This window comes from Xenopus tropicalis, chromosome 4 (genome assembly GCF_000004195.4).
Source record: "Xenopus tropicalis strain Nigerian chromosome 4, UCB_Xtro_10.0, whole genome shotgun sequence".
Classification (NCBI taxonomy): Eukaryota; Metazoa; Chordata; class Amphibia; order Anura; family Pipidae; genus Xenopus; species Xenopus tropicalis.
In genome coordinates this window covers 43,253,757-43,270,292 of record NC_030680.2, presented here as the reverse complement: position 1 = coordinate 43,270,292, position 16,536 = coordinate 43,253,757, and the positions used below count along the sequence as shown (strand labels likewise).

General features: G+C 39.1%; 1 protein-coding gene and 1 long non-coding RNA gene across 3 annotated transcripts in view; both read right to left on the bottom strand.

The window, feature by feature from the left end:
• The window catches only part of dus2 (dihydrouridine synthase 2), a 112,653-nt gene that overhangs the window by 65,995 nt on the left and 30,122 nt on the right, over positions 1 to 16,536 (bottom strand). For both annotated transcript variants that reach the window (NM_001016230.2, XM_012961074.3), the window contains 3 exon segments: positions 2,660 to 2,707; positions 10,699 to 10,759; positions 12,136 to 12,179. In NM_001016230.2, the coding sequence (NP_001016230.1) occupies positions 2,660 to 2,707; positions 10,699 to 10,759; positions 12,136 to 12,179 (153 nt within the window).
• Positions 10,954 to 12,113, bottom strand: LOC116410368. The gene is made up of 2 exons (XR_004222333.1): positions 11,953 to 12,113; positions 10,954 to 11,257 (listed from the first exon to the last, which is right to left on the bottom strand). It is a non-coding gene; the product is annotated as an uncharacterized LOC116410368 (long non-coding RNA).

Genomic DNA, 16,536 nt, shown 5'->3' with positions numbered 1-16,536 from the left:
CAAACCGCAAAGCATTCCTATAGTGTTGAGTTTCATGAAATTACCAAAAATCACCTCAAAGCTTCCATTTTGCAGCGTCTGATGTGCCACATATAATTAGGAACGATAAAACTTCGTAATATAAATGCTTGTGGTCCACTGAAAACTAATGCAAAATATGTAAAGCGCCCCAAAATTAAAACTTACCATATGATCTCATCATTTTTGTCATTTCAGATACTGCAAAATCAACACGTTTACTGCATTTTATGTGGTGAAAAGCCTCAAAAAAGTAAGTTCACCCCAAAAAGCCATATATTTTTGAAAAACACACATTTTCTCAAATCGAAAATGGGTAACTATTTCTTTCTACTTCAAAAGTACCAAACCACAAAGCTTTCCTAAATTATGCAGGTTGGATAACATTTTTCAGCATTTTATCTCCCACATATCATTAGGTACCATGATATCCACCAAACAGTTTGATGCCCCAATGTATCGGTTTTTTAAAGTACAGGTAGAGACCCCAAAATATACCCTGCGCATGCTAATTTCATGTCTTACATTTCAACTAATTTAAAAAAAAAAAACCATTGGGCCAAAGCTGTAAAAAACTATGCTAATTCCTAATAACTGATTCTGTCCAATCCAAAATGGGTTAATATTTCTTTCTACTCTCCAAACTGCATAGCTTTCCTAAAGATAGTGGTTTTTATGGTATTTCTGAAAATTACCTAAAACATTGCAATTTGCCAAATTAATCATACACAATTTCTAACATACAAAGGTATAAAACAAGCTAAATATGAATTAATTTTCTTGCTGCCAGCTCAGCTTCTCCAAACAGAGCTCCCTGACTGTGTATTATGTGCCGTAAGACCCCCCCCCCAACAGCACAAAGACCACCAGAAAACCAAATATTTTTGGAAAATAAACATTCTGACAAATCCGACATGGGTAAAGGCACATTTCTACATCAAAGAAACAAAACTGCAAAGCTATGCTAAATACATTTAAGGAACAATAATTCACAGATAAAAGTAAATAAACTAAAAAAAAATTGTTGAAATGAATGAAATAATAAAATAAATTATCCAACGGTGTAATTTTTGGACAGAATATGCGATCCAATAGTTACACTGCCAAAAAGGGTAAAATAAATGAGTAAAAGAAATCCTGTGTATACAAGTGTGCACACTTCAACAAACTGAGAGGAACAAACTGAGCAGACTCGTGCTATGCCCTAAAGGAAATGTGGGGTTTCTTCTCACATTTTGTAGAATCTGTTTTCAATGCAAGCTTTAAATCATTCCAAAATCTTATTTATACACCAGAAAGGGTGACCTAAAGCACATGAATAGGCTATGCTACTGCAGACAATGAGGAGGGTGGGGGCATGTGAGGAGGGCAGTCACATCAAGGAAGTGCCGAAATAAGCAATTAGCATAAAATGGCTTATTAATTGAATTCACAGTCACACAGAAATGGAGGCTAGAGAAACTATTTTATCCCTCAGAGACCAATACCTACACACTTGAAACAGATTCCCCCATCAAACCACCCCAACAGCTCCCCATTCAACACCCAACACACGTTTCGCTTTATCAAGGGCTAGTGCACGCCCCTTGCATCCGGTTTTTAAATGTACTGCAGCCCTGTCATTGGCGCTACGAGCAGCCAATCACAATGCATCACCTTTATGACATCAATCAGATATCTGGACTGCACATCAAAAAGAGCGTACAGGGAAAATTAGTTATGCTGATAACAAAATGGAGTTAGGGGGTATATTAAATAAAAATGTAAGAAAACAGCAGAGAAAAAATAGAAATAGAGGGGGAAAGAAACTATGCTATAGTACTGAGACCCAAAAAGACCATACATGTAAATTTCTGTTATTAATATTAATTATAGCAATGAACCAGAAACTTGTACCAAATAATTATTTACAAATGTAATACTACTAAATAGATAATCCAAATAGATAATCATGGCAATACTTTCATTCAAGCCCCTGGGGGAGAGTAAATTGAGCAGAAAAATGCACTCATTCTCAAATCAGCCTAGGCTAACTGTTGTAAAAGGAAAAGTGTATATTTACTACATAGCTACAATGTTGCACTTTAACGGCTGCATGAATGTTAATATTAATGTTAGTGGATACTTTTTGCTGTGAGTTAATGATCCACAATAAGGGCACATAGCTACATAAGGGCACATAGGTACATAGCTTCACGTGTTAGGATTTATGAAGGATGCCAAATTCCCAGACGGAATATTAATCCCACAGCTAGGCTAATTTTAAAATCTGTTCACATGGGAAATATATTTTGGGAATCTTAATGAATTCAATAAAAGTTAAGTTTGAATTTAATTATCTGGTCAAGCAACCTGCTTTACTCTATGACAATGGTGTGGAGTGTATAAGGAGTCTGTGTGGTCACAAAAAGAGTGATCCTCAAAATGTTTATGATTACTCCTTCTGCTCATTATTCTGATATCTCCTTGAAAGTGCAAAGATTTTAGTGCAGGTGGTACAACAAACTTTCTGTTCAGATTAACTTTCTACAGATTACCCTAAAAAAATTTACTACAAGAACCCAGGGCACAATCTAATTTCCCCATGCTATAAAACATAAATTATATTAATATATTATTATTACTATGAATATAGACTTACCATCTCAATCTTCTCAGGACACAGTAATAATGCTGCTCCCATGCCTCCCTGAAAGAAAAGTACTTGTCAAAGAGGTTATCCATTTATAATAAATAATATAATATAGAAGTATAAATATTAAAATATATAAGTATATATAAGTTTCATTGCGTTTGAGATGAAGTAGGAAGGAGGTCCCTGCTGTGGGTGGATAACATACAGGCATAAATAGGTGGGCAAAATTACATAGAAGTTTGATTCCTGGCCCTTAAATGCCAAGATGGGGCCAGATTACTGTATGTTTTAGTCCTCCAGCAGGTAGATGTGAGTTTCTTTTTGAAGAAGTTGAGAGAATGTTTCATACAGAGGAATTCAGGGATGGATTTCAAGAGGTAAGGAACAGCAAGAAAAAGTTTTCCGATGATAGTGCTGGACGTGGATGGTGTAAGAAGAAGGTGGTTTTATTAAAGGCATTAACAGAATCTGACATAACCTGGCAGTGTATTTCAAACCCCCACCGACCTCACCCTGAAGAATCATTTTCACTGTTATGTGTTATTCACTGTATAATGTGTGATTGCTTGTACTTATTGGGGGAATGAAGATTCTGATTCTGGGATTTTTTTGTGTGGGTGGGGGGGGGGGAGGTGGTGGTGGCATATTTGTTATGAATTTCTACTGGAAATGGATCCCAGTGGCTGAGTATAGAAAATCAGTAGGTAAAAACTAAGTAAGCTTTATCAGAAACGTCTATGTAAATATAGCCAGAAGCACTCACAGAAAAGCCGCACTGAGTTTTCTATAAAAAAAAAAACAGTATTTTTTTTGTAGTTTTTATTTTGTAAACATGTTGTTCAGGTGTGTGACCTCCTCTCAGAAAAATCCTTAATTCCCATGGCCAGAGTCTGTGTAGTTTTCTCCTCTCTCCCCACCCCCATAAGAATGCTATGAACTCCCTCCCTCCTCCCTTAGGAACCTCTGAGCTATAAGGGCTAGACTACAAACAGGAAGCTATTTAAAATGGCAGCTGCAGTCTTAAGCAAACGGAGAAAGCTTCTAAGGCTCTTTACTCAGGCAAGGGAAAGCTTTCTGCAGAATAAATATATTGTTCTAGGTGGCACTGATGTGGCAAATCTATTGGCAGTAAAATGCCAAAATGACGTGAGAGTTTGAAAGTCTTGCGTTTTTATGCGTGTTTTCACTACATGAGCCTGCACCCGAGCATATGCCATTCATTCGGGTGCAGGCACAAGTAGGAGGTGTAGGGCGGAATTTTCGGCAAGCGTTTTTCTGCTTGCAGAAAATGTCTGCCCTACGCCTTGTCTGGCATTAGCCTTAGTCTTGCCCTGATGTTATTTCTAAGAAACAAATCTTTCCACCTGGTACACTTCCCATGTAGCTCTAATTTATGTGCAGCCGAATGACAGACTTCTGTCTTTTGTCATCAACAGTGGCAAGAGCTACCTGTAGAACAATGATGAAATTATGTGGTACTTGCAGACTGTGGGATCACCCATGTCCATTTGTTTTGCCAGTTTAAAGCTTACATCTTAAATCTATTGCCAGACTCACAGGCATCTATAACCTTTCTAAAGGCATTGAGAGCTCTTTCAATCTAGGCGTGGTCATGCCATAAACGAAATGTCTTGAAGGGGGCGTGGCTTGGTGCTACATGTGACCAGACGCACTTTGAGCTAGCTCTGTGTCCCGGTCCTCAATATCCTTCAATTACCTGCATTATAGCCATGCAGAACGGAACCCCGGGAATACAACGGTGAGCCCCTACCTCCTAGAGCATTAATGGGGCAGAACAAAGCTCAAAAAAGTGCTTCTGAAGCTGCAGCGTGACTGAAGAAGTTTTCCCTCGAATCATTGCTTAATCTAGATGGCAGCGAGGACACAGCGAAGCAACCATCATTTCAACTGCAACCAAGAGGGGAAGCCAGCACCTCTCAGGGGGAACCCCGAACTCCCACTGACTCTCCATCAGTTGAACCCACACTGTCCGACCTACTAACCGAGATCCGAGCATCCAAGGACACCTGCACCTCCCTTATATGCTCAAAGACCGATGAGATAAAAGTTGATTTATCTATTATAATGCAAGATTTCCAGAAGTTGCAGGAAAGAACTTCGCTCCTGGAGTGCCGGGTAAGCTCCATAGAGGATATTTGCAACCCCATGCCTGATCGTATACAGCAGCTTAATCAGTCAATCAATACATGCGCAGCCAAGTCTGACGACCTTGAAAGCAGGCTACACCACAACCTGCGCTTCCTTGGCTTTCCCGAGCGCTCTGAGAGAAACTCCCCTGAAAAATTCATAGAAGCCTGGCTGGTGGAGCAATTTGGCATGGATACTTTCACTACAGCATTCGCAGTGGAGCATGCCCAACAAATACCAACCAAGGCCCCTATTCCAGGAGCACCCGCTAGACCTCTTATAGCGTGAATGCTGAATGCGAGGGACAGGGACTCGGTACTGTCTCAAGCCCGCAAGAAAGAGCAACTCACCTTCCAGGATGTAAAAATCTCAATCTTTGGAGACTTCTCTGCGGAAATCCAAAAATCTAAGGTCTCGGTTCTTCAACTGCAAAAGACGCCTGGGCCTCCAATAGCCATGCTGTATCCTGCATGGTTACGAGTCATCAAGAATGGGACTACGCACTTCTTCACAAATCCACAAGATATAGCAACTGGATTGACGCCAAGAGGAACCACTGAATAACCCCCATAGAATGCACCACACCAGCACTGTACACCTATACTTACCGGACTCCGGAATCCCGACTTTATTGGTCACAACGCAACCTCAGGTCGTTATGTACTGACACTTAAGTGTTAGACCCCATCTATACAGTGCAAGATGTGCCCCCTTCACTCGGGTGTCCGTTTGGTGCTGGTTACTTTACCTGGACCAGGAACAGGACTGAGCATAAAGCACACTTGTACTACACCCACCACACCCCCCAAAACCCCATGGCCTTGACAGCCAAGCACTAACTTAGCGCCCCACTGGTATTCACAATGTTATCACAATGTTTATGGGATCAAATCTGCCAGGAGTTGGGGATCTGTGCCGATGGCGAGGGAATGTTGAATTGGTTATGCTGTTTGGTTATTAGCATTGCAAAGTTCAGGTACTTCAACACATGCACGTACACCCAGGTACCATATAAGTACACAACAATTAATCTGCACAAAAGAGTTATCCTGCAAAACCCACCTAACTCTCCATATGGTTAAGCTACTAAACTGGAATGTGAGGGGCCTCAATGATCAAATCAAGCACAGACTTCTGCTTGATTTTCTCAAAAAAATCTGGGGCTAATATATTTTTATTACAAGAAACCCACCTCCAGGGGAAAAGAATACTGGCGCTCAAACGCCCATGGGTAGCTTTGTAGCAAAATACCCACATGCAGTTGTGATTACAATGGTCTGCCACCAACATTCAAACCTTAACTGGCTCAGTAGGCCTGACCGAGGTGTGGCGGCACCTACAACCTCTTACACGGCAATACTCATGTTTCTCTCAGTCCCACACAGAGTTATCAAGAATAAACATGGCATTTGTCAATCAGGTAGCACTTCCCAGTGTTCAGGCTGCCAAATACCTAGCTATGGGCATTTCAGATCATGCCCCACTAGAAATCCACTTTAAGGAAGTGAACAGGAGAGAACAGCACCAGCCCGGGGTAGCTGCAGCGCTTCCTCCTTCCAGATTCACTCGCGCGCGCATGCGTAGTAGAGTGAAAAGTCGAATTTTAACAGAGAAGTCGGCTTTTCACTCTACTGCGCATGCGCCGACCGCTGGCATTTGCCGGAAAAGGAAGCAGGAAGAAAGAAGGGCTCACTACAGGTACCTCAGGCTGGTGCCGTTTTCTCCTAACGGGGGCACCAGCCCGGGGTACAAGGTAGGCGATTTAAGTCACTTGGGGGTGCCTAACATTTTGGCACCCCCAAGTGACTCTGCCTTTCGTTTTCCTTTATAGAAGACAATTTCCACAAAGAACCACTCTACCGATGTTTGAGCCTGATTTAGTTTAATACAGACAAAAGCAGGTTTCCATAACTCATTTATACAATTTTAGAACTATTTGTAAGATACAAACATTATAAAACTTACTGACAACATTATTGACACCCTAAACATAATATATGGTGGGCCAAACTTTTGGAAACAATAACTAAAATTCTAAAGTCATTAATGATATTTCTACATCTCTGTACTAACAAATTGAAACACTTTTGAAAACTGCTCAAATTTTCTGTAAGGGTGCCTTTTCTCAATGCCAGTTTGCAGCCCTCTCCTAAAGAATCCAGCATTTTGTCTTTAACCATTCCATGGTACTTTCTGAAGTGTGCTTCAGCTCACTGTCCTGTTGGAAGACCCATGATTTGTAAAGGAGAACAAGCTTTCTGACACTGGATTCAATATTTCACTAGAAAACACCTAGGTCATTTTTCGATTTTATGATGCCTTATACAGACTCAAGGTACCACGTTCCAGTGGAAGGAAAGCAACTTCAAATACTCTTCCATATTTTATTGCAGAGGTTTTTTTTCTTTGCAATGCAAAAAGCTTTAATTTGAACTCATCTGGTGAGATGACATTCTGTCAGAAGATTTCAGCTTGTTCAGGTGTTTTTATCAAACTCAAGTCAAATTTTCTTTTTTAAACAACTTTTTATTGGTAATCATAATAAAGGCATTACATGTCACAGGCAGTATATGTCCTTATATTGGCAGTGGTTTTTCAACCAATATCATTTGACGTCTCATACAGTTATGTAGTCTTTGTTCTTACTGTAAAGAAAACATTTTGTTTTGGCTCCAGATCATACTGGAGGTGACATCTTTTGTGTACTCTCATTTTTGAATAATACAGTATGCAGTAGACACAGTCTTTTTTCATACAGATTTTTCAGTCCATATTGATGACTATTTTAAAGGAGAAGGAAAGGCTGAGATAAAGAGTTAATCTCAAGCTGCAGGCATACCCTCAGTTGTCTCAATAGTGCCTTTAAGTCTCCCCATATTTCCCCTGTTCAGATGATCAGAAGCCAAACAGGAAGAAAAAACGCTGAGCTGTGTAAAGAAAGTTCCCATAATGCCTCGCTCCTGCAAAGACACCCAGACCAAGTGAACATGCTCAGTTAGCTAGACTATGAGTCAGCTTCCTGCTGATTGGCTCAGATCCATATTCCTAAGGGGGGGGGGGAGTGAGTTCTTATAATTCTTGTGGGAGGGGAAGCAGGAGATTTTGAATTGCTTCTGCATGAATTACAGAAACAGGAAATCTTTTCACAGATAAATCAGTGCAGCATTTCTGTGAGTACTTATGGCTGTATTTACATAGACCTTTCTGATAAAGCTTACTTAGTTTTTACCTTTCTTTCTCCTTTAATACAGTTGGCAGATCCTGGAGGATTATACTTCCTGTGTACAAAGAAGTCCCCTGGAAGCTCTGCGCCACCATTTGTCATTTTTCAACAGGTAGTGTCACAATGAGCTCTCCCATGTTTCAAAAAAACAAAGCAAAAAATTTTTGTGCATGGAAGCTTCAAACAGCTGGGACAGTTATGTTGCCATAGCTTTAGTTTACATCATTTCAACGAGAAAAGCAGTGGACAAATTTTAAAAACATTTCCCTGTGAGAGGTTATGAAGTTCCTATGCAATGGTGCTGTGCCCCAGGACATCCTCTGATCTGTCTAATGGGTTGTCCCAGTTTAGGTCTGACAAATTGGTGCAAATCTTTTTTGTGTAACTATGTAGTTGCATAAATGCCATAAGTGCACTATCGGGAACTTTTCCTGGAGTTCTTGGAACGTCAGTGGTCTTTTTAAGAGTTTATTCACTGCATGTTTTATGGCCGAGAGGCCTTCCCCATTCCATCTCACAAAGGGATAAGAGGCCTGGTTATTTTGAAATTTCTCTTTGTTTAATAAAGTGCAGTGTATTGAGTGGTGGGAGTTTAAGTTATATTTAGTTTACAAAATGTGCCATATCTGCCATACTGGCATTGTTAATGAGTTGTCCTGTATATATTACTGGGTATATCTTATGGGATTTCCTGTTTGTGCAAATGGAGTGCAATGATTAGGTTTAGGGGGCTTGAAAAACTTGCATTGATATCCCACATTGTATAGACTGATGAGAAATGTAGCCAGTCCAGTAAGATTTTGTATATGCCACTATGTCGTATAGTTTACAGTCTGGGAGATTTAGGCAAATAAGGCTTTCTTATGTTTCTCTGTCAGCATACAACCCACTTTTCTTGAGTTGTCAAAGGAATAGTAACATAGTAAGTTAAGTTGAAAAAAGACATACGTCCATCAATACTTTCTTCTAATCAAGGTTCTTTTACTACACTTACACGAACAATCCTTCTTTGCAATCTCAATTGCACAGCACAAATCAGATCCAGCACACAGAAGAAATTCAAAATAAGAATCCCCTGTGGTTTCCTGTGTCAAGCAGAATCCACAACATTTTAGGGTCATGCACCTTCCTCAGTTATATTTTGCTTCACAAATTAAACTACAGGTGATTCCAGTGATAAATTGCCTACATGTGCCGTCTCTGATTGGTGTTGTGTTAAAAGGATTAAAGGAGTGTCTCTGTGCCATTACCTACTGTTGGCCCCTGTGAAAGTATTTGTGTTTGTACACCCTTTACTATTTTTACAAATGTGAATACAATAGCATTGTGTTTTGGTTTTTTTTTAAATTTTCTGGAAGAAATGGTGCACTATTTGAAAAAAGTGCAGAGGTGCCAACATATTTGGCCACAACTGTCTGTTCTGTCTAGGAATTTAAATGACTGGGTGAGCCACGTGCCATTACTTACTTAGGACCCATGTGTCATTACATGGGGGTCCCTGTGCAAATATTTGTGTTTATATGCTCTTTACTGTGCATGCTGATTTTGAGGCTCTGAAGCAAAGCGCTGGTAAAAGCAGATTCCCTCAGGAGACTTGTCAATGAGAACTGTAATCTTGTCACTTCTGCCAGGGATGCATTTCGATAAAATGCACACCTTTACTGATCGCTGGTGCATGTTCTGAAGTGAGGAATACCCCCTAACATTTGCCACCCTCCAGTCAGCTGGCAGGGTTTTATATTGCAGTCAGGCTCTAAGTGCCTAAAGCTTGAAAAGGGAGGCCACATTCTAATACTGTATATGTTCTGAAGTGAGGAATACCCCCCCCCAGCTTTGCCACCAGTTTAAACCTCCAGTCAGCTGGCAGGACCTTATATTGTAGTCGGACTATATGTGCCTAAAGCTTGAAAGGAAGGCCACATTCTAATATATACATGATAGGATTACCCTAAATGCATGTCATAAACAAAGTTTTATTACTCGATGAAAGACAAACTTTGGGACACCACCTTATATCCAGCATGTACCAGTAGTTGTGCAGTGATTGCGCCATTATGCTCCTTTAAAAAAAAACATGGAAGGGTAGCCATATAATATAATCATATAAAGCTGGGCACTCACATGACTTAAAAGTATGGTGAAAAAGAAATAAAGTTTATTCATTATTCCAACGTTTCGGTCTTCCTTGAGCTCTTTGTCAAAGATCACCTATTTAGGTTTGTTTGGCACAACACATGTTTTTATGGTGACAATGGGGTTTTCATTTTATATTTATGGATTAGTCAATTCTCCATATGCGAATAAAGATTGAGCATGGTTTTTTTTCCTATACTAGGATGTGCTGTACTAGGTCTATTTCTTATATTTTCAATGGGTTTAATTGACGCAAGCCTTTCTCTAGCACCATAACCCTAATTTAATTTTAGCTAAGTATGGCTATTCTTCAAATATTTAAAGAATATATTACTATGGCCACAGCTAAAATGTCAATGACATGAATAGCTTCTCTTTTATACTGTTGTTAATGACTAACTTTAATTCCCTGGTTGATGTTGATTTAGTATTACAGATGGAGAAAATGAGTCTCTCCCAGTATGATCATGTTACCACAGGGTGAAATAGCCACTGACAAATACAAATTCACAAAATGTTCAGCAAATTCTATTTTACCTACCTTGGTTGAATATTCCTTAGGGCAGCCCATATTAATATCAATCGCAGCAATATCATTTTGTCTGCAAAAGAGAACACACAGGTATAGCATAGATTAAAAAATATTTTGCCTATTAAAATAATATATTAAGAAAACAATAAATTTTCTTCCTTAAAGGGATAATGTCACTAGAAACCCAAACCCAAATCCTGCAGAATCCTGCAGTAAAATCAGTTTTTTAAAAGAGCAAACATTTTTTTAAATTTACTTTTGAAATTTGACTTTCATTACTTTCCCAAGTGCCTTCAGCTATGTGACTTTTGCTCTGATAAATTTTATTTCTGTGCTGCAAGTTGGAGTGCATCCACCTCCCTTTCCCCCTAGCAGCCTATCAATAAAACAATGGACAGGTAACAAGACAGCAGCTCCTTGACACCTCTGCTGAAAGTACTCCATGTTTCTATGCTACTGCTCTGGGCTAATAACGGTCACTGGTACTGAACTTTTATCAAGTGGTTAAACAGGAAAAACTGGCTATACTACCTCTCATTACTTTAGGGTGGCTTCATTTCTCTACCAGCTAAAATACAATGTGGAAAAAGTCTGAATTAGCTTGAACAGTAAAGAATATATACAAAAAGTATGCACTTGTAAGTAATAGTGCATTGAATTCAATGAACGATGATTCCTGATTATAAATACATTACAAAAGTCCCTGTACTGCCTCTTATTACTTAAGGCTGGCTTCAGGTGTTTCTCTGCCAGATAAAATACACAGTGGGAAAAACTGCCCCATGTGCAATTAGCCTGAATTAACTTGTATAGTAAGGGAAATATAGATTTAAACACAAACGATGCACTTGTAAAAACTGGTACATTGACTTCAGTGAACTATGACTCCAGGTCCTAAAAGCATTATACAGTGAGGGACAGATGTAGTGGCACCCGAAATGCATTACATACAGTGGGAATTTTAGGTTACCTGAAGGCTGGAAAAGATTTCAGCATTGTATAACTCAAAATGAATTCAGAAAGCAGTTGCATTGCAAAATGTGCTCCCATGCTCCATTTAGTGGTAGAAATGAGAATAGCACCCAAGCAGGAGAAAAAGAAATATTAGAAAAACCCAATCTCAGTGTGACTTGGGAAAGAACACTGAGAAGGAGAAACAATAGCTTATCTTAAAGCAGTCCTTTTATGCAGTGCTGGCTCCTTCTGAAATCTCAGAATCAGGAAAGAAGAAGGAGGAAAGAATAACTTTGTTCAAATTCTTACCTGTACAAAACTGCCCATCATACGTTTTGCTTCCGCAAAACTGAAATCTTCTTCTAGCCCCTCTTTGTATTTTACTTTTGTTTGCGTTTCATTTTGTTTCCTACTATACATTTATCTTCTTACCTATAGTATATGTATATGCAAAAAGAAAATTATAGTTCTTTTGAAATGATGGAAACTTACATTAGTTTGGCAACAGTAAGAGCTCTTTCTGCATCAGCCGTACCCTGGAAGAAGAAGAAAAGAGATGGGGAATTAGTATTTTGCATTCTGTCTGTATAAATGTTCTTGTTTAAATAGATTTGCTAAGTTTTCAAATATTTTACTTTACATTGTACAGGTATGGGATCTGTTATCCAGAATGCTCGTGACCTGGGGTTTTCCATATAAGGGATCTTTCCATTATTTGGATCTCCATAACTTAAGCTCTGCTAAAAAACATTTAAATATTGAATAAACCCAATAGGCTTGTTTTGCCTTCAATAAGTATAAATTATACCTTAGTTGGGATCAGGTACAAGGTACTGTTTTATAATTAAAGAGAAAAAGGAAATCATTTTTAAAAATTTGAATTATTTGCTTAATGGCGTCTATGGGAGATGGCATTTCCGTAATTCAGAACTTTCTGGATAAGGGGTTTCCGGATAAGGTATCCCATACCTATAGTTAAGAATTATGGTTAACCATACATAACTGTAGCTGTCTGGCTATTACTTTCCAAGTTGCTAAATCTGGAATACTTTTGATCACTACTTTTGTTGCAATAACTGGAGACAAGGGAAAATGCTCACAAATCTTCTCGGTAAACACCTGTCTCAGCAATGACCGCAAACAGATCCAGCTTTATAATCATTTAAGATCCTAAAAGGATATCATGCAAACATGGGGAGAGGGGGAGGAACATTTTCAAAGCTGTTCAAAATTATTTTCTTCAGAAAGAATCATTGTTTGTCATGACAGATTCCAGATATTAATGAGCTGGAGAGAGTGCAGAGACGTGCAACTAAACTGGTAAAGGGGATGGAAGATTTAAACTATGAGGTTAGACTATCACGGTTGGGGTTGTTTCCTCTGGAAAAAATGCGCTTGCGAGGGGACATGATTACTCTGTACTAGTACATAAGAGAGGATTATTAGGTAAGTAGGGGATGTTCTTTTTTTCCCCATGAAGATGATCAGCGCACCAGAGGCCACCCATTTAGATTAGAAGAACAGAACTTTCATTTGGTGGGTTTTTTTCACGGCGAGGGCAATGAGGTTGTTGAATGCACTTCCTAGTGATGTTGTGTTGGCAGAATCTGTAAATGAAGGGCCTGGATGAGTTCTTGAACAAGCATAGTATCCAAGGCTATTGTGATACTAATATTTAAAGTTAGTATTGATGTTGGTATATATTGTATATGTATGTAAGTGTATGGATAGGTCAGTATAGGTTTGTGTGTGCTGGGTTTACTTGGAAAGGTTGAACTTGAGGAACTCTGGTCTTTTTTCAACCCTATGTAAATATGTACGTAACTATGTATATAAATAGGGAATAAATCCAATTTTTAACATTTGCACAATAAGCCATTATTTAGGTTGTGATAAACATAAAAACGAGTGCCAAAAAGTTTCTATGCTTTTTTTTTTTTGCACTTAACAGGGCAAACACAATCTGACAGTAGGCACTATCCCAAGTTCCTAGCTCTCATGTGCTGATTAAAACAAATTAAAGGAGAATGCAAGTCAAAATTTAAAAAGCATACTGCCCAATAGTCCTCCTATTGTTTAGTAAAAAACGCCACACTTTTGGCTCACCTAATCAAATATTTACTCAGTCACACTTACTTCACATTTTCTAGAACAGGCAGCCATCTCTAAAAAGGTATTCTCCCTTCCTTTCCCTCCTTGCTTCATACTGCACATGTGTTTCATTCCCTCCCCCCCCTCCCCTCTGCCAGATCCGCTTCTGATTGGCTGGTAGGCATGTGTAGCTCAGAACAGGAGACAGGATCAAGTTACACACATGCTCAGAGAATAGGAAGGCTGCCGCTGGCAGCCTACAGGAAGGGAAGAGAGATTTCAGTGATGTCACTGGAGTCTTCACACTACTGTAGGCTGCCAGCACCATATCTCAGAGAGCAAGCAGGGATCTGGGAATTTAGATATGCAAGTACTTAAAAAGAATGCCTTTAGACTTACTTTTAATTTATATTAACCTTTCATTGTCCTTTAAAGGTTCACTGATAAGCCCTTGATAATTTGTTGCTTCTTATGTCAGAGCCTAACGAAGGCTGCAGCTGGTAAAAAGATTTGTGTATATAGAGGGCCTCTTAGAGGATTGGCAATTTGTTTTATTTACTAGGATGCTAAAAGGACAATTTCACAAAACAACAAAACCATAGATATCAAATAGAATTAATTAAAATGAAAAAGGGCAAAGAAGGGAAAGTTAAAAGTTATAGACACAAATTAGAAAGTGGAAAGATAATCAATTTAGTTTTGCAGATACTGATTTTAAGACAATGAAATTACATAAACCCTAAGATTTCTGTTAGAAAGTCTGTGACGAGAGCTAGTGAAAGCACGTCTGGGGAGAAGCATAGACAGAGAATAGAAGGGGTTCAAGAATGGATCCTTGGTTTACAACAAACAAAATGTGGTTGTGAGAAGGTAGAAGTATTGCAGACACAAAATGATTCATTAGAATGACAGTAAGAGATCCAATGCAGTCTCTTGGATCTTTAATAAAGAGAGGATGTGAAGCAAAAAAAAAAAAAGTAGTGGTCTTTGGATTTACCAGTAAGCAGATTATTTGCAACCTTGGTAAGGAGGGAAGCGGTGTCCTTTGGGTTTAGAATAAATTTACTTCAGGAAATCTAAAGTGATAGAGGAGGCAGCAGCTGGGGTGGGTATATGAAGCAGAAATTTAAAAGTGTTAAACAGATGCTTGGCATTGTAAAATATTTGTATGTGAGTGTTAGGAGATGTCAGGAGATGGTGATAGGACAGGAGGAATAGAAAGTTTAAGAGGTTAGGAAGAGAGCACAGGTGAGTAAAAAGGTGACCCATCAAAATCAATGTGTATACTTAAGTCACGATAAAAAAAACTGAGCAGCTGTAAATTTAAGGTTCCATCCATAAGAGGAGAAGTGTGAGCACTGCTGTTTTAACAGCTTTTTAACTTTAACAATATAATTAAAACTGCTGTATAACCCCCACTGGATGCTTAACAAGACTAAACTTCATGACCCAGATTCTTTTCACCAAATGAGTATTTTACTATAAATGAAAACTCTGTCCAATCTCTCAGCACCCTTTGGGAAGTCCATACAGCTGCTATGAGGGGACATTTTTTAGCTCTTCTGCAAAGAAAAAAACAACACATCCAAGCACAACAAGACCTTTTAACAAAACGAAAACAACTAGAGTCCAAATAAAATGAAAACAAATTAGAAACCACACTTAAACAGGTAATAGATACCCACAATCAACTTCAAACCCAAAAGCTACATGAAGTAGAAAAAGCCCTGGTCTGGACCAAACAGACATTCTATGACACACTCTTTTGGCACGCAAGTTAAGAGAGCAAAAAATGCACTCCAATATTGCTGCAATCAAAAACAATCTGGGCCATTTAGTATACAATCCTGACCATATAGCTAAGCAGTTCCATAAGTATTACACAGCCCTATACAACCTACGTAACAAACAAAGACCTAGACCCTCTAACAAAACTCCCTCTCTTTTAGACTTTCTCCAACAGGCCAATCTCCCTAAGTTCCAGGAAGATGACCTACTCATATTAAATAAAGAAATTACACAAGAGGAAGTGCTCACCACTCTTAATCATCTTCCCAATGGTAAAGCCCCTGGTCCAGATGGACTCCAATACCAAAATTATAAGCTATACAGACACATACTTCTGCCATACCTGACCAAACTTTATAACAGCTATTTCCAGGGAGCCCAGATCCCTTCCACTGATCTCACATCCTTCTTAACATAACTCCCAAAAGAAGGGAAAGACCCCACAATCTGCACAAACTACAGACCCATTGCTCTATTAAAGGAGAAGGAAGGTAAACACTAAGTAAGCTTTATCAGAAAGGTCTATGTAAATACAGCAATAAGCACTCACAGAAACGCTGCACTGAGTTCTCTGTCCCAAGAAACAGGATTTGTTGTCTCTTTGTTTTCCTGTGCCAGAGACATGCAGCTTTCTCCTCTCTCCCCTCTCCAGCTCCCCCCTCCCTCAAGAATGCTAAGAATTCCCTCCACCTCCCTTAGGAATGTGTGATCTGAGCCAATTAGCAGGAAGCTTCCTCATAGTCTTACAAACTGCGCATGTACACCAGTCTTGGTTTTGGTGCAGGAGCGAGGCATTATGGGAACTTTCTTTACAGAGCTCAGCATTTTTTTTTCCTATGAGGCTTTTGATCATCTGAACGGGAGAAATATGTGGAGACTTAAGGGCACTATTGAGAGAACTGAAGATATGCCTGCAGCTTGAGATTAACACTTTATTAGCCTTTCCTTCTCCTTTAAGCACAGACCTGAAAAATTTTTTGCAAAAAGCTCAGCACCTATCCTTATTAAACTCAT